This window comes from Esox lucius, chromosome 4 (genome assembly GCF_011004845.1).
Source record: "Esox lucius isolate fEsoLuc1 chromosome 4, fEsoLuc1.pri, whole genome shotgun sequence".
Taxonomy (NCBI): domain Eukaryota; kingdom Metazoa; phylum Chordata; class Actinopteri; order Esociformes; family Esocidae; genus Esox; species Esox lucius.
In genome coordinates, this window is record NC_047572.1 from 30,660,124 (window position 1) to 30,682,717 (window position 22,594).

At 45.1% G+C, this 22,594-nt stretch overlaps 2 protein-coding genes across 3 annotated transcripts; both read left to right on the forward strand.

Moving 5' to 3' along the window:
• The first annotated feature begins 47 nt into the window (after positions 1-47).
• Positions 48-11,938, forward strand: LOC105028528 (zinc finger CCHC domain-containing protein 7). Its single transcript, XM_010901318.4, has 8 exons — positions 48-1,307; positions 4,651-4,712; positions 4,810-4,905; positions 4,987-5,157; positions 5,341-5,376; positions 7,745-7,849; positions 9,432-9,540; positions 9,796-11,938. Exons 1-8 carry the CDS (start codon positions 893-895, stop codon positions 10,113-10,115), a joined length of 1,314 nt encoding a protein of 437 aa, XP_010899620.2. The 5' UTR covers positions 48-892; the 3' UTR covers positions 10,116-11,938.
• On the forward strand, positions 11,776-21,367 carry LOC105028880 (E3 ubiquitin-protein ligase RNF38). Of its 2 annotated transcripts, none has more exons than XM_013133614.4 (12): positions 11,776-11,937; positions 12,649-13,247; positions 16,529-16,581; positions 17,000-17,211; positions 17,483-17,816; positions 17,913-18,053; positions 18,265-18,453; positions 18,678-18,839; positions 19,007-19,110; positions 19,441-19,644; positions 19,778-19,877; positions 20,161-21,366. In XM_013133614.4, exons 2-12 carry the CDS (start codon positions 12,974-12,976, stop codon positions 20,221-20,223), a joined length of 1,836 nt encoding a protein of 611 aa, XP_012989068.1. In that variant the 5' UTR covers positions 11,776-11,937; positions 12,649-12,973; the 3' UTR covers positions 20,224-21,366. The 2 variants fall into 2 exon arrangements, with proteins under 2 accessions (XP_012989068.1, XP_012989069.1); XM_013133615.4 differs by lacking the exon at positions 11,776-11,937 and adding an exon at positions 11,972-12,188 and having other exon boundaries at positions 20,161-21,367.
• The last annotated feature ends 1,227 nt before the right edge of the window (positions 21,368-22,594 follow it).

Genomic DNA, 22,594 nt, shown 5'->3' on the forward strand with positions numbered 1-22,594 from the left:
TACAAAGCGTGATTGCAATAGATGTCACAATCTCTCTTTACAAAATCCTCTGCAATGTAAAGGTTGAAGAATAAAATATTTTATATTAGTGACCAATGATGGTCCATTCCAAGCCACTTCCTCAGGTGTTCTTGTAGAAGAAAAATTATCTCGAAAATTATTTCCAAAGTAATTATATCAGCATAAGACAACATTTGAAAAGGTCCAACACTTATTTAATACACGTATGGGGTAGTTAGGTCTATAAAGATACAACTTTAAACTCCCCGACAATCAGAAGGCACTTTGGTTGTCCAACTAATAAGTGCAGAAAACCCCGGAAACATGTAGATGTCCTTCCAATAATGAAACGGTTGGGAAACAAACTGCTGTAACTCGGCTACCGGCACTTAACAAAGATTACGCCTCACACAGTCAAGTAAAATATTTAAACACTATTACTTCTTTCTGACATGAATCGTAATGGATTCATAATAACCGCTAACAGTCGGTTGCAGTGCGGTAGTGTTCTGTAGATTGCTCCACGTGGAAATCGTAAGCATTAATGCAATAATTAGCAAACGTTTCTAGAGTATATCGAGGGCGAGTTAGGGAATCGAAACATGGCTGCCTTTACTGATCAGAATAATTGAATCGAAGCTGTGAATGTATTTGCGAGTTTCGAGCAATTTGTTTATATGGGTGAAATCAATAATAGATGGTGCTGTGTTTTTCAGTCAGCAGAACAACTTGGACATGTGTGCCACACGGTGATTAAGATCAATTGACTTCGAAACATTAGCTATAATATTTAAACCGCTGGGGCTGCGTTGACTGTACATTGATAAACAGAACCCTGCCAATTAGATTTGGTGAAATTATGTTTTGAAAACGGGGATTACTCGCCATTATTATGACGGGCCACCAGACTGATGAGGAAGAGGGTGGCGTCAGACAAGACATAAGATTCTACATTGAGGCCTCCAGCGACTCTGAATGTGAGCTGGGGTCAAGACAACACCTGCAGGCAGACGTCACGTCACCACCACAAGGAGCAGCTCGGGCCACTAGAGGGTGCTCTCCGCCGGTTCTGGCCTTTACCCTCCCCAACCGAGCTTCAAGCGATGCATCCTCACTGGACGGCACCCCAAGCCCAACATCCAGGAGTGGCCTCCGCTCACCGCTTGATCAGGCCCAGGAGTATGATGATGAACCCCCAGAGGAGTGGATGTTCCTGGGAGGAGAGGAGAAGGACGGCGACAGAGACATCCAGCTCAACCTGGGGTGCTGGATTAGCAGCAGTTCGGAGTTGCACTCTGGAACAGAGGGTAAGGACTAGTTCAACACGTGAGGGGGCTAGTCAAACTAGGTTGGTTTAATGCACCCGCTGGTTAAAACCTCAAATAATGACTACGACCGAAGTGTTTTCATGTAAAATAAGGGCTCACCCACCCGTCATAAAATGTGCTCCCAAATGATGAGAATAACCACAAATAACAATAACTGGCAACACTGTATATGAACTTGAATGACAACCTAATTGTTTCAAATGGTTTTGTGACAGTGGATGCGGCTCAGGGCTATGGCCGGGCATGTTGCTAGGTGCTCTCCGCTCCTAACAAAGACGTAATCTGACTTCTTGGCGAGGACCCTGGCAGCACTGTTTTGGATTTGTCGGAGCCTCTGTGGTGATTTGGCTGGGACGCCCCAAAACAGCGCGTTGTCAATCTGAGAAAAGACAAACGTGAATAATTTTCATTGTGTCTTTCTGGGAGAGTGATGTGTAGCTGGGGTAACAGGTTTGAGCTGGAAAGGATGTGCTATACAGTTGTTTCATGTGGGCATTGAAGGACAGAAACTGATCCAAGTTTACCCTGAGGTTGGCGACAGTCGTGGACAGGTGGCCTGGCTGTTGGTCGCAGGGCAGAGCTGGTGACCTGCATGTGTGTCCCAACACAGCCTCATTCTGGCCGCTGTTCAGCTGGAGGAAGGTCTCTTTCGCTCATGCCCTGATGTCTTCTAGGCAGCTGCTGAGTTTTGCTGGGGCAGATATTTTTATCTGACTTGTTGTTAATGTAAACCTTGGTATCTTCAGCGTAGCAGCGGAAGTCAGCATTATGATCTCTGTGGATTTGGCTAAGAGAGAGTGTACTTAAAAAAACAGTATGGCCCCGGCAACAATCCTGGAGGGACGCCGCACGTGCCTGCTGACTCCTCCAACCCAGACTCTCCCTGGGTGATGCATTGCTTCCTGTTGGACAGGTGAAAGCAGAACCAGGTCAGAGCTGTTCCAGAGACGGCTTGTATTTCTTTGAGACACCCCAGAAGGATGTTGTGGTCTGCCGTGTCAAAAGCAGCGCTGAAGTTCTTCGAGGAGGACGGTGTGCTGTTAGCAGAAGGCATTTTTGCATGCAGCCCAGCTCATGCTGCACACTGTCTTGGCTATAAGTAACTAGAATTTACCCTCTATGGTAAATCATTTGCTAAATACCAAATATAGTCTTCCCACTAGTTTGTGTCTAATAGTTGCATTTTATGTCCCAGAAATTGTCCATAAGCATAGTGAATATTCTGTTATGTAGGCCTACCTTGTTATGTTAACTTGGGTTTAAACAAAAAATGTCATCAGTCACATACAGTATTAGTTTACTCCAAAAAGCCTGTTCTGAGACAGGTTTTTCTGTTTTTTACCACAAATTTAATGCGGAACATTTAGCCTCACCTGGCCCTATGCACTTACAGATCATTTATCCATTCCACTTCCAAAAATGTGATTTAAAATGGTGGAGTTTGTGCATATTTAGTAGTTGAACAAAATACACCATCTGGGAATAAAAAGTTTAAATCCCCTTCTGTCTGTTTTTTAAACAAAGGTCATTAAAACTTATTTTTCCAGGGATTACATTATGAATGGATGTGCGCTGACTGCTTATCGTAATATTTGTCCTTCTCTGACAATCCTAATGCGAATAGAAAGAAATGTTGCATAGAAACACAACATGCCAACTATGTAAATAGATCAACTATTCTACAATGGGTTGTCGGTTTTTTCTATTAATTCCTCCCTTTGTTTACAGAGAACAAGGAAGTGATGTATGTTCTACCATAGCAAATGCTCTCTGCCTCTCTGTGAGGAAATGGGTCTCTAACTAACCACAGCTCGCACAACAAGCACAGGTACTGGGAGGGGATATACACACCACCCAGCCCTACCCGTTTCCTTTTCTTTGCACACTGTGACTGTCAGGCGCCTGTCCAATTGATTGTTAGAAGATGCGTATCAGTTCATTCTCTGAGGGATTATTTATTTTTTTGATAATCTATTAACGACGGTTTGAAATGAAGAATTACTTAGATTAGAGTTTCAGCTGAGGCAGAAGTGTTTCAGCTGAGGCAGAATGTTCTAAATGTAAACTACTCTCAAAGTGTTGAAATTAGTGGCACCTTTTATTATGTCTATATAATTAAATTGGGCCGAATCATGATCACCTTTTATTAAGTAAATATACAAATACATCTCGTTTTATTGGTTGAATGGTGCTGCTGGTGACAGACAACATGTCAGGACAGAAGACAGAAAATCTACAGAGATATTTAACGGTTGCTTAGTGTACTGGGCATTGCCCTATTAGTCTGTATGGGACAGATGGCCTGTTGCTGAGGACCACAGTGCGGGGAGAGAAACTGTTCAGGTGTTGTTGTTTTTTTTTCTTTGTGACCATGACTGACCTGTACTGTCGGCCTGCCGGTGACTAGGCTGGGAAGGGTCCACAATAATTTCTACGTGTTATTTTGCAGACTCTCTTATCTAATTGGATAACACTGTCAGTTGTCCTCCAATCTCAGCTGTTATGCAAATACTGGAACTCTGGCCTCATCTCAATTGACATTTCCCTCTTCCTTTCCCCTGGTCCGCCTCTGGCTTCCTCCTCCAATGGGTTTTCGGGGAGGGAGGGGAGAAGAACGCAATGGAGAATAGGTTTCTCTCTCTCCAGAGAACCTTACCTCGGTGCAAAGAACACAGGGGGATCCGGTTGCCAAGCAACCGTTTTTTGCTTCAAATCCAGTCATCAAATGTGTTCCTGTCATGTCTAAATTCTCTGACTAAATCCATACTGCACTTCGAGCCTCAGAAATCCTTAGCTTTCATTTTGAGCCTCAAAATGCACTGACAAGCTTGCCAAGCTAACAGCTGCATGTTTGGTTTTTCACTGTGTTTATAACTCTATTCTAACTCTATTTCCGAGGCTCCACATGTTGTCATGGAAAATATTTGTTATTCTCAACTACCAGTGAGCCATGGTGACATTAATCCAGTTGCATATTGAACACTGGCAATGAGGAGTGGCAAGTATTGCAGTGTTAGTTGGATTCCTGTAGACTAGTTCACAGCTTCTTGGTGCAACTGATCACTTTTTAGATGGTTCCTTCTCGTCCAATTGGGTGACATGATGTTGGCGCATGAAGTCGTTAGGATTTTGAAAGTGAGCCCTGTATGTCTGCATGGCAGAAATGTTTCACAGACCAAAGGAGTGGACATAGAGAGATTCTGAGGCATTTGAATGTTGCTTTTCGTCATAGAGATGTATGTAGATCTAAATATTAGACAGAGGAGCTGTTTGGACGTACTGGTTTGGATTATAAATACCATATGCCTGTTGTCTCTTACAGATGAAGAACCGAATGCAAAATCTGCTGTCAAAGACAACTGGGCCATAATAGACAAGGACAAGGTACTACTATCATTAGTTCTCTCTCTCTAGAGTTCAGACCTGCTGCAGTCTGAATGAAAGACCCAGGGTTCAACATCTGTGTCCTGTTTCTGCCTAGCCACGCCCATATCGCTGCATGACCTCTGACATCGGCCTCACCTGCCACAACTGTAACAAGACTGGTCACCTGGCCAAGAGCTGCACCTCCCCAAGGGTGAGGCAGACAGACATACACACACACACACACACACACAAATACTGCTCGTATACCCAGTTGTTTTTTCTGTATGAACAGAGACGTCCCAGCTGTGTGTTGTGTGGGCTCCAGGGTCATGTTCAGAGAGGCTGCCCAGGTCGACACTGCCCCAGCTGTGGGCTCCCCTCGCACGGCCACCAGTCCTGCTCTGCCCCTCCTCTCTGGAACCAGCACTGCCAGCGCTGTGGAATGACTGGCCATCTATCAACCGTGAGTGAGTGTGAGCACGCCCGTGCGTGCGCCTGTGCGTGTGTTAACCATAAGCCTTTGTGTGCTTATTCGTATGGTTTGCTTGTAGACCCATGCATATATGCAGACATGTACGGAATGTGTTGGGTTTCGGTGAGTTTGGCACTTTTGGGTCACGTTTTCACATGCTCTCTGTGTTCACAGGCCTGTCCAGATGCATGGAGACAGTTTCACCTCACGGTGAGTGACAGGGGGAGGTGTGTGTGTGTGTGTGTGTGTGTGTGTGTGTGTGTGTGTGTGTGTGTGTGTGTGTGTGTGTGTGTACAGATATAGACATACAGTCCAGTGAAATCATTTTCGTGCTTAATGAAGAGGAGCAAAATAAGCTGTTTTAATAAACACAGGTAACAGGCTACTTTTTATACTTTTAATACAACCCCCAAATTTGTGTAAAATGTAAATAAAAACAGTATGCAATGATGTGCAAATGATTAAACCATATAATAAATAGAAACTAGTACAAAGACAACATATCAAAAGTTGAAACTGAGACATTTGATTGTGTCTTGAAATATATATGCACACTTTAAATTTGAAGCTAGCAACACGCTTCAGAAAATCTGGGACAGAGGCAACAAAAGACTGGAAAAGTTGTGTAATTCTTAAAAACTAAACCTGGTGGAATATCACACAACTATTTATGTAAATTGACAACAGGTCAGTAAAATGATTGGGTATAAAAGATCATTCCAGAGAGGATGGGTCTGTCAGAAGTGAGGATTGGGAGGGGTTCACCACTCTGTTTAAGACTGCGCGGGCAAATAGTGCATCAAATTAACAATGATGTTTTGCAATGTAAAATTGCACAGAGTTTGGGGATCTCATCTACGGTACATAGTATTATTAAAAGATTCAGAGAATCCAGAGAAATCTTTGTACGCAAGGGACAAGGCCGAAGACCCAGATTGGATGGCCATGATCTTCGGGCCCTCAGGCGATACTGCATTAAAAACAGACATGATTCTGTAGTGGAAATCACATGGGCTCAGGAACACTTCTGAAAACCATTGTCTGTGAACACAGTACGTCGCTACATCCACAAATGCAAGTTAAAACTCTACCATGCAAAGAAGAAACCAGGTATAAACAAGATCCAGAAACACTGCCACCTTCTCTGGACCCAAGCTCATTTAAGATGGACTGAGGCAAAGTGGAAAACTGTCCCTCTGGTCTGTCAAATCAAAATGTATTTTATTTTTGGGAATCATGGATGCCGCGTCCTCCAGACTAAAGACATGAGGGGCCATTCGGCTTCTTATCAGGGCACAATTCAAAAGCCAGCATCCGTGATGTTATGGGTGACTTGCACACCTGTGAAGGCACAATTAATCCTGAACAATATATACAGGTTTTGGAGCAACATACGCTGCCATCCAGACAACGTCTTTTTCAGGGAGACAAGCAAGACAATGCCAAACCACATTCTGCACGTATTACAACAGCATGGCTCCTTAGTTAATGAGTCTGGTTGCTAAACTGGCCTGCCTGCAGTCCAGACCTGTCACCCATTGAAAACATTTGGTGCATTATGAAACGAAAAACACGACAAAGGAGATCCTGAACAGTTGCGCAGCAGAAATCCTGTACCAAGGAAGAATGGTAGAACATTTAACTTTCAAAACCACAGCAGTTGGTCTCCTCAGTTCCCAAACGCTTACAGTGTTGTTAAAAGAAGAGGTGATGCAACACAGTGGTAAACATTCCCCTTTACCAACTTTTTTTTTTAAACGTGTTGCTGGCATCAAATTCAAAATGGGCATGTATTTTTCCAAAAAACAATAACATCTCTGTTCAAACATTTGATGTTGTCTTTGCACTATTTTCAAATAAATACAGGGATAAATGGAAACCGACCGTGGCTATTAACAAATGCAGTTCCAGTATACATATCCATCGCTGCCTAGGCCTGAACAAAAGGACTGAGAAGAAAAGCTAAAACGCTTAATGGCCACGGTTATCTTGTAGAGTTACAGATTTTCGCTGTATTTTGGAGTCCCCCAGGTCTCCAGATCTACCACCTCAATTTTGTGACATTCGATTAGGGATTTAGGCCCTGCTTCATCGCGGCAACTCAACAATGGACCGTTGATGTTGAGAAATTGTCCCCCGAAGCACATCCAGTGTGCAACAGTTGCTTGCAGTTGCCTAAGCCGCCATAAGGAGTTGCTAGAGTGCGACCGGGCAGGTCAACCGTATTTGATTACTGAGCCTCCAAATCCAGACGTTGCTGGCCGAGTGAACCGCATGGATCTCTGGGCTAATCTGAAAGTGGATTGGTCTCGAAATGTCAGAACTAACTTGGAGGCAGTGACTTCACTGCTGTGTCTTTCAAGGGGCTGAATCCCAATGTTTTTGACACGATTTGAGGAATTTCATTTATAATTTTAAAATGAGAGAGGTGTACATTTGGTGGATTTCCTTGAATCATTAATGAAGTGACATTCGCAGTGTTGAAACACTGCAATATACGTTATTACCTGAATTGTCATTTTGGAGGCGACCGTATACATGTGTATGTCTCCTGATTTGTTTTGTCCTCTTGTACAAGACTCAGGAGGAGGTTCCCCTCAGGCCAGACCGTGACCACACCTACAAACGCCACAGACGCCCCGCCCACTGCTACAACTGCTCTGGGAAAGGACATCATGGCCACGTGAGACCAGCTACCTCCCTCCTTGCCCCCTATCTTCCTCTGTGGTTCTTTCTTTCTGCATTGGTGTCCCGTCAGCGTCTGTTTTTGCCTAAATGCCTTCACAGAGCGCAATTCCGTCAATGAAAACCGGTTTATGTGGATGCAGAGGTTCCTCTGCACAGAAATTCGAATGACTCCTCAAGTATGTGTAAAATCAACCACTTCAAGTCACTGGGGGCTGAGACACAAATTTTCATATTAGACTGTTGACAGAGTTATAGATAATTTTAACTTTTTCTGTTTTAATTTGGGAGGTATATTTCTTTTTGGAAGTGATAAGAATGATTATTTTTAAGACATGCGTACATAAACACCGGTAGCTTGCATATTAGCCTGGGTTCAATTACAGCAGCTGGAGGTTTCTGTGGGCCACCTAAATCACTGTCTTTCCTACCAGTCGTCCCTGGCCACTGCTGTTCTTGGTGCTCCACTGGCCTGCTTTACTCACCTGTGCTCATCTGCAAGGCTCATGCCTTTAGTTATTTAAAAGGGTTACTGCGCATATACTGACAGAACCACACTTTGATGATTTTCATTTTAAAAACGTCATGCTGGTTTATGTTATACAAACGATATACAGTAGGTACATTGAGAGACTGGTGGAAAGTCAGATTTTAACTGATATGTGGATCAAAAAACACTACAACTAAATCTGTATTTGATCTTTCAGGCATGTCAAAATAAATTAGCCAACTATATGTTTTATATAAGTACTTTAAGCTTTAAAAGACATGTTCCTAAGCTGGCATCTTAGATGTAAAGTTGAAAGTTGATGCTAATTTACTCCATTATTTTACATTTTAAAAAGTCAAATACTGTTTGTAGTACAGCAGTAACCAGCAAAGATGATTATCAATCTATGCAAACAGAAGAATCACTGTTCTAGTGGTTCCCTCTGCTTGCCTCTTCTGTTGATTCAGCGCTGCCTCAGCCTTTACAACTGAGCACCACTACCACACTCTAAAGCAAAGATAGTACTAGACCCTGGCAGCATGCTGAAGTCAGGCACCATTTTCATTAGCATTCTTTTCATAATTGTAGCTAGCACAAGTTACAGTTCCTGTATGGGTATCAGTCAATTTAAATAAATTCATTAGGGTCCTGACCTTTGAATGTCATGAGGAAAATAGCCTTATCTATATGTTCCATATCTCTTCTGTCATTTCCCAATGCCTACTACCGTTTATTATAATACTACACTACAAAACATCTGGGGGCTAACTGGCAGCAGTAGCCAGCAAGCTGCTATTGCCACAGGAACGGTGTGATTTTCTTTGTTGTTTTTATGATCTGTGATTATGATGTTGCCTAACATATCAAGTCCCGCTCTCTTTCACACGCTATTTCTCTTGCAGCTTCTTAGTTCTGAAAAGCAGATGAAATGTTTTTGAGGCTGTTCCATTGGCCACTCTATCTTGCTTTTTCTATTGTCTCTCCGCCCCCCTTATCTTCTTTACGTTTTTGCTAACCTCCCTCTCCCCTTGCCTCCCTCCCTCTCTACCCCACCCGCCTCCCTCTCCCCCTGCCTCCCTCCCTCTCTCAGGAGTGTCCTCAGAGGAGAATGATCAGTGGTACGTTCCCAACTGTCCCCTACATCTGCCACTACAACAATAAGCAGGACATCCTCAAACAGAAGACCAGGATACACAGAGGTGATAAACTATGCACGCACAACCGTTTCATGGCATGAACTAGGTGGCGGCAAGTGACTTAATGGTTAAAGCGTTATGCCAGTTATTCTTTATGCTACAGAATAGTCACTAGTTTAAAATCAGATTGGACAAAACCCCTTTTTTCTGGCCTTAAGCAAGACACTGCACTTTATTTGTTCCTGTAAATCACTGTGGGTAAGGAGTTCTGGTAAAAGACTGCAATAGAAATGTAAAATGTCTGCATGGTGCCTCTAGAGCCACAGGAAGGTGTCAAGCTCGTGGTAGAGTGCCAGAGGACCTCCGTGACACCAGGGGGCAGCGGTAAGGAAGAGCCCTCAACCGTCCCAGGGAGAAGGAAAAGCCAGGGCGGACGGAGGGAGGGCCGGAGGAAGAAGTGGCCGGAGAAACGCAGAGAGAGACGGGAGGTGAAAAAGCAGAGGAGAGAGGCCCAAGCCAGGAGGGAGGTGGTGGTGACCACACGGGTCTCAGGAGAAAAGGTTCACCCCAGTGACCGTTTTTATAAACCCCCACAGAGAACACACACCTCGTTCTCAAAAGAGGAGATGCAGCAATGAGAGGGAGGGAAAGCGGGAGTGGGAAGAAGAACACGAAGGGCAGATTTAGAGAGCGGTGTTATAAGAGAGTGTTGGACCGCGGACCTCTGAATCCTGATCGTGTCTTGGGACCCATGGATTAGGATCTCCCCTTTAAAGAAAAGGGTGTGGACTTCATAAGAACAGTGATAATGTCTGTATTTTCAACTGTATTTTGTATTATGTTTTAGTGGCTGAAGATTATTGTAAGGATTTTTGTAAATTTTCTGTCTTCTCTCTCACACACTATGCACAATATCTCCCCTACTGATTTAGATTTTTAATATCACATTTTCGTATCTGCCTCAACACACTGTTGCATTGTACCAGTCTGTGTGAGAGGGGATGAAATCTGACCTCTTGGTAAAAATTAGGTGGTCTTTTACATGGGATGTACCAGATTTTTTGAAAATGTCCATTTAAACATTTAAAACTTTGAACATGGTGCTATAAGGTTCTGCAGTCCAATCACACAATGCCAGGGTGTCACACATCACAAAACTGTTCTGAAATATAAAGCTGTGGAAATTACTATAGCAAACCCCAAATATTTTGCAGATAAAACCTTTGGGTACCTTTTGTTATCTCTTGATTGGAATTTCTAATCACCTATAGCCTGCTATCAGGGTGAAGAAACCATTTGACATTAATACAACAACAATTTAAATTATTTAAGGTGAGACATTGGGATATAAAAGAAGAATGCACAGCAAAACAGTTCTGAAATCTGGAGATGTGATTCTTAACATTTCAGGACTGTGCTTTATGCAGATGGAAACCTAGTCTCAAGGTCCTGATATTTTAGTGAATGATGAATGAGGCATTAAGCTAGGTCGATATTTACTGTATATACTCAGTGGCCATTAGGTACAACCATCATGTTGGAGCATTTTGCCTCAAGAACTATCTCATTACTTCAGGTCATGGAGTCAACAGGTTTTTGAAATGTTCCACGGGATGCTGGTCCATGCTATTGTCCAAATGTTCAGTTTTTGTGTTTTTGTACTCAACTGGTGATGCTTCTTTAGATCATAGGAGTGGAACCCGGTGTGGTCATGTGCTTAAACAACAATCCATAATACACGAAAACGGCGTTCCTGGGACTGACAATTGTAGAACACTAATTTCACTTAAGTCATTCATTTTGCCCATTCTAATGGGCAGGCAAACAATAACTGAATGCCTCACTTCCTGCTTTATATAGCAAGCCACGGTCACTTGACTCACTGTAGGAGTTATCTATATTGTGAACAGGTATTGTACCTTATGAACAGGTCACCGAATGTATGTATATTACATTCTTTATGCCAAACCACCTCCGTTCACTATACCAAATTCCTTGGTACTGAAACAAGACTACTGAATTATTAACTAGGTTGGTTCCGCCCTGTTGTTCACCAGACAAAACGAATCAATGCAGTGATCAATTGTTTTCGAGATAACCAATAATTTTGCTTGAAAATAGGCGTGACCTGTTATAAATGTGTATGTCCAGGTTCGATACTTTCGAAACGTATTATGTATTTGAGGACCTCTAGACATTAAACAAAATGTGTTGGTGTTCTGTACTCGATTAGATAAGTCTGACGGAGATCTGAAAATCCCATATGATTGATCTCCACTTACGCTCCCGAATGACATCTACAGAGAAAACCCAGTGGGGGAAAGCACAGAATCACACCAGCGTCAGTCGTAAATGTACATTTTGTGGTGGGATTTAAATCTTACGAAGACCAGTATTTATTTGAAAAACAAAAAGCATTCGGTTGCTTCTGTCCGGGATCAACCAACATCGTCTGAAAAGGTTAACATCATGCATGCTAATGAGCAGAAATCTTAGCTATCGCTCTGTCTGGCTTGTTAGCCAATGTCGGCAGCTAGCTAGCAAATTGTTTTCCTAGCTCGCTTTCCTTGGCCGTAAGGTCCGGTTGACAACGACGGGTTGATTTAACTAACATGTTAGTTACCTAGTAGTAGTAAATGGACAACCCGCAACTAGTTAACTCCAGAATTTACTGCGGGTTTCGAACTGTGCTAATGTGCGAATTAAAAAATGTTAGTTACAGGAATTTTCTATCAAGTTTGTCATTTCTGAACTGTGTTTTGCTAGCCACGGTAACGTATCTACGGTTGGTAGCCCTCGAGCCAGCTAGCTATTATGCTAAATACCAGCAAGCCATGTTTGTTGTTGGCTACATAGCTAGTTAGTATGATGTCTATTTCAGAGTCAGTTGTGTGAATATTATCCAAGTGTCTAATTAGTCTAACTAGCTAACTATGGTGGAACTCTGGGGAGCTTACATTAAAAACTGAAAAGTAAAAAAGCCAGTAGCCAGCCAAGCTGCATATGAGACAATAGAAAAACCGAAAGGGGAACAGCCCAGAGAAATTCAAAGGGGTTTTGTTATGTACCTAGATTATTTATCTGGATTGTTTTGGATGTTTTGTGTATGTTCGAATAGTGTGTTATTGCTACATGGCAGAAAAAACTAATATACAAAATTGCCCTTTATAGGAATAAAAGTCGTCTTTGGAGCGTTTTGTTGATTGACGATTACGCGCAACCCAGACCGAAAGAGGGAGAGCGGGGAGGAAATACCAATTGCTGCCGATGACACACGAACGACAGTAGAGGACTGCTCTTACAACCGCTGCTTCCCGTTTTTACCAACGCCCCAAACCAAGCGGTTCATGAGAAGGAAGAGACTATAGAATAGACCGATTACGATTACAGCAAGGCGTGTAGGGAGGCAAGGAGTCTGCCAGACAAGAGGAAGGCTTCTAGGGCAAACCTCCATTTATCACAGATACCCTCACGTCCACACTATCCCACGTCAGGCATGGACCCCCCAAGGACTCGGTCGCGGTCGCGGTCAGGTTTCTTTCATTATGGCATGAACGGGGGTGGCAGCGGCAATAACGCGAACAACAACGTGAACATGATGAATGCTAGCGGGGGGATCGGGGTCAGCTACCCAGCACAGAACAACCCCGGCTGGGTTTCGCATGGAGCGCGCGGCAGCTACGCGGAGAACCAGCACGCCCCGGGGAACTACCTGTCCAGCGGATCTCAACGCCACGCTTCACACGGAGCTCACAGACACCCCGGCACTGGTGAGACTTGAAGGCTCTCTCTCCGTACTAATGTAAAAAGATAGTATTTAAACCCGAGCAACAGGCCTGACATGTATACAGTTTCCCTCTGCTTTTTTATTACAGTTGTTAACACAGTTCTTCTAAGTACAGTAGAATTGCGTTCTTAGTGTGTGGAAGAAAAATAAGAAAGCCAGCAACAAATGCTGTATTGCATCCCGTGTAGAGTCTGTGCTGTAGTCAGGTGGCTGTAACAGATAAGGAAATGGTAGCACAGGTTGGATGGATACTACTTATGTGAAAGGTTGGAGCGGATTTTCTGATCTGTAAATTGCCTACATTTCCAAACATCAGCATGTGTACATTGAAATACCCTGAGATTTGGACAAGCAGGACCTGGCGAAGACAGTTTGGACCGGTTCAGTTAGCGTACAGAGGTATGCAAATGACCTGTTTTGAAATTGCAGCCCAAATTAACTGCAGGTAGACAGAGCCGTTCTTTGTAATAAGCGCATTCTTTTAATACCACGGTATTATAATAATACAGTAATATGCATTTTTTGAGGCAGTAAACTTTAATGAACTCTGAGATTAGTTTATGCTTTCAAGACTCCACTTTCAACCGTAGCTAGGTGTCCATCTATTTGGTATCAGTTTCATAGTGGTTTTGTAAAATGTAGATTAGGAATATGATGCTAGTATTTCCATCAGTGGCGTGTTTGCGCCAAACTGACATGCTGCGGAGGGGGCACTGCGTGTTGATTTATTGCACATATAGGGTGCTTTTTCGTCATTTTTCTAACGCATTTTGAACTTCACTGATAGTTTTGTCACCAACTTTTGTAGTAAATGGCAATTGTGCAAACCCAAGTTTTGGCACCTGCGCTCCAGCCAACAGCCTGCCAATAAAGTGCCGATAGGCCACCTACATTGAGCTTATAATGGATGAGTGAGTGTGTAGTGTATGGCGTTTATTTTGTAATGGCAGCCACTCATCAGTCGTCATGTCACCAGAATAAGACCCTCTATATTTTTTGGTCGGAGGCATCCAGTTTCTCCGTGTGCATTTAACACCAGCCTGTGACGTTCATCTTCATTTAGTCAGTCTTAAGCCTTGTAAACTGCATGGTTTCCGGAGTCGTAATGGGAGGTCAATATATATAATTTGAGCTCCCAGGTTTACTTGATTTAACGATTATTTTCTATAATTATTACGTAGTTTTTTTATGTAGTTTTACACACAAAGATCTAACCCCCTGTGTCGAAACTAACAAATATTTTGACTTTTTATTTACGTTTCTGTTTTCATTTCACCTGTAATAAAAAAAAAAAGAAACCCAGTATTGGGGTCCACTGAACAACTCTCAACCCTGGACAACCTGCAGGCAGACAGGCCTGTGAATGAATGCAAGCTTTTAATGGAGAGTTTTTAAAGCCCTGCTGCCATCCGGACCTCAAATAACATGGGCTATATCGCACTCACTGACAAACACAGACACTGCTAAAATTGATTTATGTGTGTATGACTGAAATGCTCATCTCCCAGCTGTTTGATCCCCCTCTTCGCTCTAAGCAGCTACATATGCTTCTTCTCTCTCTGTGTGTGTGTGTGTGTGTGTGTGTGTGTGTGTGTGTGTGTGTGTGTGTGTGTGTGTGTGTGTGTGTGTGTGTGTGTGTGTGTGTGTGTGTGTGTGTGTGTGTGTGTGTGTGTGTGTGTGTGTGTGTGTGTGTGTGTGTGTGTGTGTGTGTGTGTGTGTGTGTGTGTGTGTGCGCGCGCGTTCAGCATTTCACAGCTTTCTGCATCACTTTCAGGGGGATGTGTCAGGGCTGGATTTGGAGGTGCATAGAACACCTCTCCATTCCACTACCCGTTTCTCTGTGACTGAGCTCTAACTGCATATCATGGGTTTACAGAAGAGCAGCTTTGGCCCGGCTTGGTGGCTAAATCCTGGGCCAGGGGTTGTTATTGCAGATGCTTGCTCAGTTGTGCTGTTTCTCCCCACCGTTAGGACCTTCTAACCTGGCAGACTGCACCTAATCTCCACCCCCCCCCTCCCCGTCTCAGAGCGCTGTGCTCAGTGTCTGGGTCTACAGGCCCCTCCCTGTCCTTGTTGAAACTGATGTTCAGTAGTCTGGCTCTGCCTGCCGCTGGCTGGGTGTCTTTGAGCTGTCAGTCTCCCCTGACTTCAGAGCTCTGGAGTGACATTGCAGAGAGAAGAAAGGAGAGGAGCACTCTCAGATCTGTTAACTGAGAGGATGGGTTAAATGGGAAGGGAGGGAGGGCGGGAGGGATGAGTGGGAGAGGTGGATGAATTCGAAGAGCATACCGCCCTTCATCCCTCTGCTTGCTGGCCTCTGAAGCCAAGCATGGTCAGAGCTGGTGGGTCTCTGGTTGGGAGACCAGATGCTGCTCAAAGTGGTGTTGTAGGGTCCACTAGGGGGCGCTCTTCCCTCTGATCTAAAGAGGTATTCCCAGGACGTTTAAGGGGACATTGATCTGTGTAGGGTGGGTTATTTCTGATGTAATGTTAAATGTCCGATGGGATATACCATAAGAGTAGGGTGTCCTGGCCTGGTGACTTCCTATTGGTCTGTACTATCATCATGCACATCATCTGCTCTTCTCCAGCCTGTAAAAAAAAAAATGCTAAAGTGCCCTAATGAATGCAATGAATGTCACTTCATAACACCGTCAACTTAAATGACTAGAATGTGAGTGGGAGGGAGAAATTAACTGAGTGAGTTGGGTGTTTTTGGTTTCAGGGCCTTCAGAGTGCTTTAATTAAAAAAAAATTTTTTTTTTTAAAGGAAACCCTGACAAGCACAGTTCAAGGGCCTGTGAAATACTGAAGTTTGGAGGGGACTGTGTCTGGGTCACAGATTGCAGAGAGAAGCACTTCTGAGTTAAAAAATAAATAAAAAAAAGGGTGGGGGGGAGAGACAAATTCTGTATTTGAGATCTCAGAACAGAGAGAGGTAATTTGTATTATTTCACGTCTTAAAAAAGGGAGGCTTTGCTTCATGTCTGCAGGAGACAGAAGATTGCCCTCAGGCGGTTCAAGCCATTTAGACACATGTTCAGTCCCAAGCAGACCCAGTTATAATAAGTGTCTGTTTATTTGTTCCTTCAGTGTTTGGACATGGTTTGGCCCACTGCTTTTTGGACAGATGGTGGGTTCATGGCAGCGAGGGCCAGAAGGGGAACGCTGGGTGAACCCGTTGGCCACATCCAAGTCTGTGTCTTGTGATGTTTTGTGTGCGGCCTGTTTTGACCCGCCTGTTGTTCTCCGTCTGGCCCATAGGAGGTGTCCTCCACTTCCACCCTGATAATGTCTGCACTGATGACAGGGATAAGGTAAGTATGGCTTATTTACCCGTCTCCATTACTCAAAATTACCAGCACGTCACTAGGGATGTTATAGAAAAGTCTTAATAAAGCAGTTTTATACACCCACCTTTTCGTCTCTTCCTCCACCCTTTTCGTCTCTCCCTCCACCCTTTTCGTCTCTCCCTCCACCCTTTTCGTCTCTCCCTCCACCCTTTTCGTCTCTCCCTCCACCCTTTTCGTCTCTCCCTCCACCCTTTTCGTCTCTCCCTCCACCCTTTTCGTCTCTCCCTCCACCCTTTTCGTCTCTCCCTCCACCCTTTTCGTCTCTCCCTCCACCCTTTTCGTCTCTCCCTCCACCCTTTTCGTCTCTCCCTCCACCCTTTTCGTCTCTCCCTCCACCCTTTTCGTCTCTCCCTCCACCCTTTTCTTCTTCATCTCTTTCTAGATGGAGGACAGCCCTAGCCCCAAGCGCCAGCGTCTTTCCCAGCAGTCGATGTTAGACCTAAGCTCCGCCCCTCCCCCCACCCCAGCCTCTCCCATTCGTCCCTGGGAGATGTCCCACACTCCCACTAACTGGGCCACACCGCCACTCAGTCGCAGGCCACACCCCCACTTCCTGCCGGAGCGATGCCACACTCCTGTTCGCAACCGGCGCAGGTGGGTGTTTTGAAGACGGGTTCTGCCATATAAACAAAATGTCCCCCGGCTCTTTGAACCAGGATTATGTGATGAGCGTTTATTCAAGGTTAAGAGAGGAGGGTGTTTGGGATAATGGATATATTGATGTTAGTAAAGGTGATTTTAAAAAAAACTAAATTAGCTGTGTGTTTTTACAATGTGTTTGGGGCTTTATCAGCTGTGATATGATGCTGTTGTTTGGTAGAAATTAAGATGTAATAACTTCAGTGTCGTCGTTATCCCACCCCAGTCCTCCAATGAGACGCCAGCGAGGCCGCCGGGAACGTCTCACCCGCCACCCCCATCACCACTACCACCACCACCACCACAACCCTCACCATCACCATCCTCACCCCCACCATGGCCTCTCAGCCGGGCCTCAGGACGAGAACTACCGCCACGCCGCCCCGCCCCAGGGCTACCCCTATAACCAGCAACCCCCCCGGGGGCCGGAGGAGCGTCCCTACCACCCCCCGAACCTGTCCCCCCGGCCCCTCCACCACCCTCCCAACCTCTCTCCCAGGCTGATGCACCCCCACCCCCCTCAGCAGCCGAGTGGTGTGGTGCTGGACCTCCATGACCAGGTCAGTGGGGTGGGGGTGGGAAGCCTTGGTCTTTGCCTGGGTCAGCTGGTCCGGTCCCTTGGCTGACCCGGACGACCGGTGGTTTTGTACTTCCAGGGTTCGGCTCAGGTGTCGTACTCCGTCTCTCCCCCGGGTGGCGCCCCCGGGCTGCCCCCCCGCTCCGCCCCCCAGCAGCTGCCAACGTGCTCTGTGGTCTTCAGTGGGCAGCACTACCCAGTCTGCAGTGTCCCCCCACAGGTCGGTTAAACTGTCTGCCTGGGCCTCTGCCTGATAGTGTTATCGTGAATCTGATGGTGTGACTGCTTTATATACTCTCTATATACTCTGTTCTCCATCTGTGGATGTTGATGTGAAAGTAATTCATCTGTTGTCTCTCTTCTACAGTGTAATGGAGTCATGTATTTAAAATGTCTCTGTCTTGGTCTCTCCGTCTGTCTGTCTCTCTCAGGTTCTACAGACATGCTCTGTTCAACACCTCCCCATGCCCTACCCCTTCCCGTCCCTGTTGTCCAGTGACCCCACCTTTCTCCTGACCCCCCCTCACCTCTCCCATCCCCCCCCTCACCTCTCCCACCACCCCCCTCACCTCGCCCAGCCTGGGCAGTTTGGACCCTACCCGACACAACAGGCCAGATCGGTGAGTGGCGCCACTCGGGTTTGGGGGAGGGCGTTTGTTTTCCGTCTAGCACAACGAGCCATTTTAAACTCCAGTAAGAACTAAAAGTGGCATTTTTAGGCAGTAATGGAACTTGGTGATTAAACCGTTTGAGGAGCTCTGCTGTTTATGTCCTCAACGAGGCTCGGAAATGTAAAGACCCCCCCCCCCCCCCCCCACCTCAGAGCATCTTTTCTTTCTCCCAGCCTTTACAGAGGATAGAGAATGACGTGGAGCTGTTGGGGGAGCACCTGTCATTAGGGGCGGGGCTTCATTACCCCCCGGCCACCCATCCCGGCCTGCCTCCCCACTCCACACAGCTCCACTTCCTCTCCCATGATCCTTTGCCGCAGGAGTTCTTTGGAGTGGTGAGTGTATTTCTGTCTCTCGTCGGATATGTAGTACTAAATGTATTACAGCAGTGTCTGTTATCCACTGTGTATTACCAGGGTACATTTTTATTTATATTTTTTACGCTGGGAATTGAACCCATAACCGTGGCAACGTTAATGATTCGACATCTCTCTTCTTTTAGTCGTATCCAAACTTCATGCCACGGCGTATCCCAGGGCGACGCTATCGATCCCAGCAACCACTGCCACCGTCGCCTTATCATCCCAGCTTCCTGCCTTACTTCCTGTAAGCCACGGTCTGCTTTTAGTGGGTGCTGACCTAAACTTGAGGGACTGCCCTATTGTTTGAAAGTACTTTTGTGGTGCAAAACCTGTATGACTCTTATGTGGTGCTTAGTTTCTGTCACTCTGTGGTTTCTGTCACTCTGTGGTTTCTGTCACTCTGTGGTTTCTGTCACTCTGTGGTTTCTGTCACTCTGTGGTTTCTGTCACTCTGTGGTTTCTGTCACTCTGTGGTTTCTGTCTCTCTGTGGTTTCTGTCTCTCTGTGGTTTCTGTCTCTCTGTGGTTTCTGTCTCTCTGTGGTCTCAGTGGATATTTCTCTCCTTGTCTTTCAGCTCAATGCTGCCGGTGCAGCCCACTGGCCCGGCCATCAGCCTGGAGCTGGACGTAGATGACGGGGAGGTGGAGAACTATGAGGCCCTCCTTAATCTGGCCGAGCGCTTGGGAGAAGCCAAACTCAGAGGACTCACCAAGGGGGACATAGAGCAGCTGCCTTCCTATAGGTTCAATCCCAACAACCACCAATCAGAACAGACTCTGTGAGTACTGCCCTGTGACGTCAGAGCTATGGACACGCCTGTCTCCGTTTGCACTTGACCCGTCGTAGGGGCTCAGCCGTGGGTTGTGTCCTGGTGACGTTGTTGTAACGTCGAACTGTGTGTGGTGTTGCAGGTGTGTCGTTTGTATGAGCGACTTTGAGTCTCGCCAGCTGCTACGTGTTCTCCCCTGCAGTCATGAGTTCCACGGGAAGTGTGTTGATAAGTGGCTCAGGGTGAGTTTCCCTCCGTTTGCCTTTCTGTCTCTCTGGTTTGCTCCAGTCTTCCTCAACGCACCGGCCACATGTCCTTTAACTTCCCTTCCTCGATGCGGCAATAGTTCTTTGCAATTCTGTAGATTTCCAAGTTAAGTCGACCCTGTTTATTTTTCCATGGCGGTTGAATAGTATACTCTACAAAGGGCAGTGTTCTGTGGAAATGTGCTAAAGTCTAGGTTTGTTTGAGTAATGATTGAAGTGTCCTCTGCAGGCTAATTGACATCTCCCCTTCTCTGTCCAGGCTAACAGGACATGTCCCATCTGCAGGGCTGACGCCTCTGAGATCCAGAGAGACTCAGAGTGACCATCAGGGGGACCAACCAATCACACTGTCTAACAGTTATAGCACTGCCCCCTCCCCACGCTTCTGTCCCAATACTGTCCCTCTCTTCCTATCTGTCCCAATACTGTCCCTCTCTTCCTATCTGTCCCAATACTGTCCCTCTTTTCCTATCTGTCCCAATACTGTCCCTCTCTTCCTATCTGTCCCAATACTGTCCCTCTCTTCCTATCTGTCCCAGTACTGTCCCTCTCTTCCTATCTGTCCCAGTACTGTCCCTCTCTTCCTATCTGTCCCAGTACTGTCCCTCTCTTCCTATCTGTCCCAGTACTGTCCCTCTCTTCCTATCTGTCCCAGTACTGTCCCTCTCTTCCTATCTGTCTATCACCTTTTTATCTCTCTTAAAATGTCAGTCTTTGTCCTTCTTTGCCCTCCATCTCCCCTTCTCTCTCCTTAATCAGTCTTGTCCTTCTGTCTTATTTATTCACACTCGTCATTCCCTGTGCCCCCCCCCAGGGACTTTGCTTCCCTGAACCCCATTCAGCTGGTGTGTGTGCACCGAAGAAACTCCGTCTGTATGATTCCTGGCCTTGGTATGTGCCAGTGGTGTGTGTGTGTGTGTGTGTGTGTGTGTGTGTGTGTGAATAAGAGACTGTATTTTAGTGTGTGTGTGCGTGCGTGCGTGTGTGTGTGGTATATATTTGCATATTAGACTTGGGTATCCACAAGGTCATCTCCATGTAGTTGTGACACTTAAGGGGTCCATGCCACTCCGCTGCCTCTGTCGTCTCCTGTTTAGTTTCTCTCTCTGCTTGGCAGTTTACCTCATTCCTATTCTTCATTGTTACCACGACGACGCGCTTCACTGTATTCCTGTGGAGTTTCTCATTCTATTCTTGTTTTGTTTTTGTTCCTTATTAAAGATCAGTTTGTGAATTTGCAGTGGCACGTCTTATATATTATATACTGTATAAATATATGAATATCTGTATACCAAATAAAAGGCTTGATATGAATTTTTTAAAAATCACAGTTTGTACAGCTTTTTTTTTTTTTTATGAATTATGAGCCGTGGTGCAGTTGGGTTTGATTGTGCTGGTTTGATTTGTCTGTGCTGGATATGTTAGGCCTGAGGTGGTGGTTCAATAATAAACATACACACACTGATTAATCTGTCTGCCGTCTGTTTCATGTAGAGCAGTGGTTCCCAACCAGGGGTACTAGGACTCATGACACCATAGACTTACTAGTGAAATTAACATGAGGGGGTACTTCAGGGGTACTGAAAGCAGTGCAAAAACATTTTGGGGGTACAGTAACTGAAAAAGGTTGGGAGACACTGATGTAGAGCGTCTGACTTTCCACGACCAACCCCAATTCAGATCTTTTGCGCAACTTTATTTGGGCTTCAATCGTAATGACTTAAAACTGCCGTTAGGTGGCGTCACTGTTGCTTTTTATTCACTTTGAAAATGTTATCACAAGTTTGTGTAGATTTTTTTGCTGGACTGCATGGACGGAGCAGTTAGTGCCTGTCTGCCTGCCTAGTTACATATTGTTAAATGGCACAAAAGCGTTCCTGTTTGCAGGCCTTTGAAATGCATATCTAAAATCCACTAGCATGGAAAGCCATATGGGTCTTCGTGTCTAAAAGTGAATGTGTTTCAATGACCCAAATTAACGCTTTAAATAAGCCTCTTGACCAATCAGTACAGAAATGTGTAAAATTATGTATAAAAAAATGTATACGTAGATTTACACTAAAACTCAACGTACATGTGATTCATCGGTATGTATGTAATGTCCGGACAGTTGCTCACACGTCGTTGCAGGAAAGGCAGCTACAGTAGGCTACTAAGGTCGTGGCTAGAAGGGACGAATTAAACTCCCAAGGCTGATGTATGCAAACGATGTGCTCAGCTAACAAACATATAGCCATCAAGACCAAAAGTTGGCCAGAAAGAAGGTTTTATGGACGGAAATGTACTCCCAAACACCCCCCCCCCCCCCCAAAAACGGCATAATTTGTTTGTCGCCCAGTATAACAAAAGCTAGCTAACAGCGATTAGCTTCACCATTTTTTCTCCTGCAAGCCAGAACTAATATAGCTTGCAGATACAATTAAATAAATGGCTGCTCTTCATGTCCTCTCCTTTGGTCAAAACAGCCAGTTCTACCCGCGGCTGAAGCTGGCTTGCCTAGTTTTTCCTCTTGTTCAGAATTACAATACTCCAAACTGGTTATACCTTTAAGTCTTACAATGAAAACAACTGTGCTTTCCATTTGGTTTGTAAAAATATTTAACTACTAGATCATTAATCCAACCACTTTGTGAAATATGACTATACTGGTATAAGTCTTAAAATAATGCAATCCTCTCAATTTAATAAATGTT

What these genes read in the sequence shown, in the direction of transcription:
- LOC105028528 (XM_010901318.4), top strand. Translation starts at nt 893, where the DNA reads ATGACGGGCCACCAGACTGATGAGGAAGAGGGTGGCGTCAGACAAGAC. An exon ending in AGAGCTGCACCTCCCCAAGG is followed by an intron (nt 4,906 to 4,986) that starts GTGAGGCAGACA and finishes CTGTATGAACAG; the next exon opens with AGACGTCCCAGCTGTGTGTT. An exon ending in GAAGACCAGGATACACAGAG is followed by an intron (nt 9,541 to 9,795) that starts GTGATAAACTAT and finishes TGGTGCCTCTAG; the next exon opens with AGCCACAGGAAGGTGTCAAG.
- LOC105028880 (XM_013133614.4), top strand. Translation starts at nt 12,974, where the DNA reads ATGGACCCCCCAAGGACTCGGTCGCGGTCGCGGTCAGGTTTCTTTCAT. An exon ending in TCACAGACACCCCGGCACTG is followed by an intron (nt 13,248 to 16,528) that starts GTGAGACTTGAA and finishes TCTGGCCCATAG; the next exon opens with GAGGTGTCCTCCACTTCCAC. An exon ending in TGCTGGACCTCCATGACCAG is followed by an intron (nt 17,817 to 17,912) that starts GTCAGTGGGGTG and finishes TTGTACTTCCAG; the next exon opens with GGTTCGGCTCAGGTGTCGTA.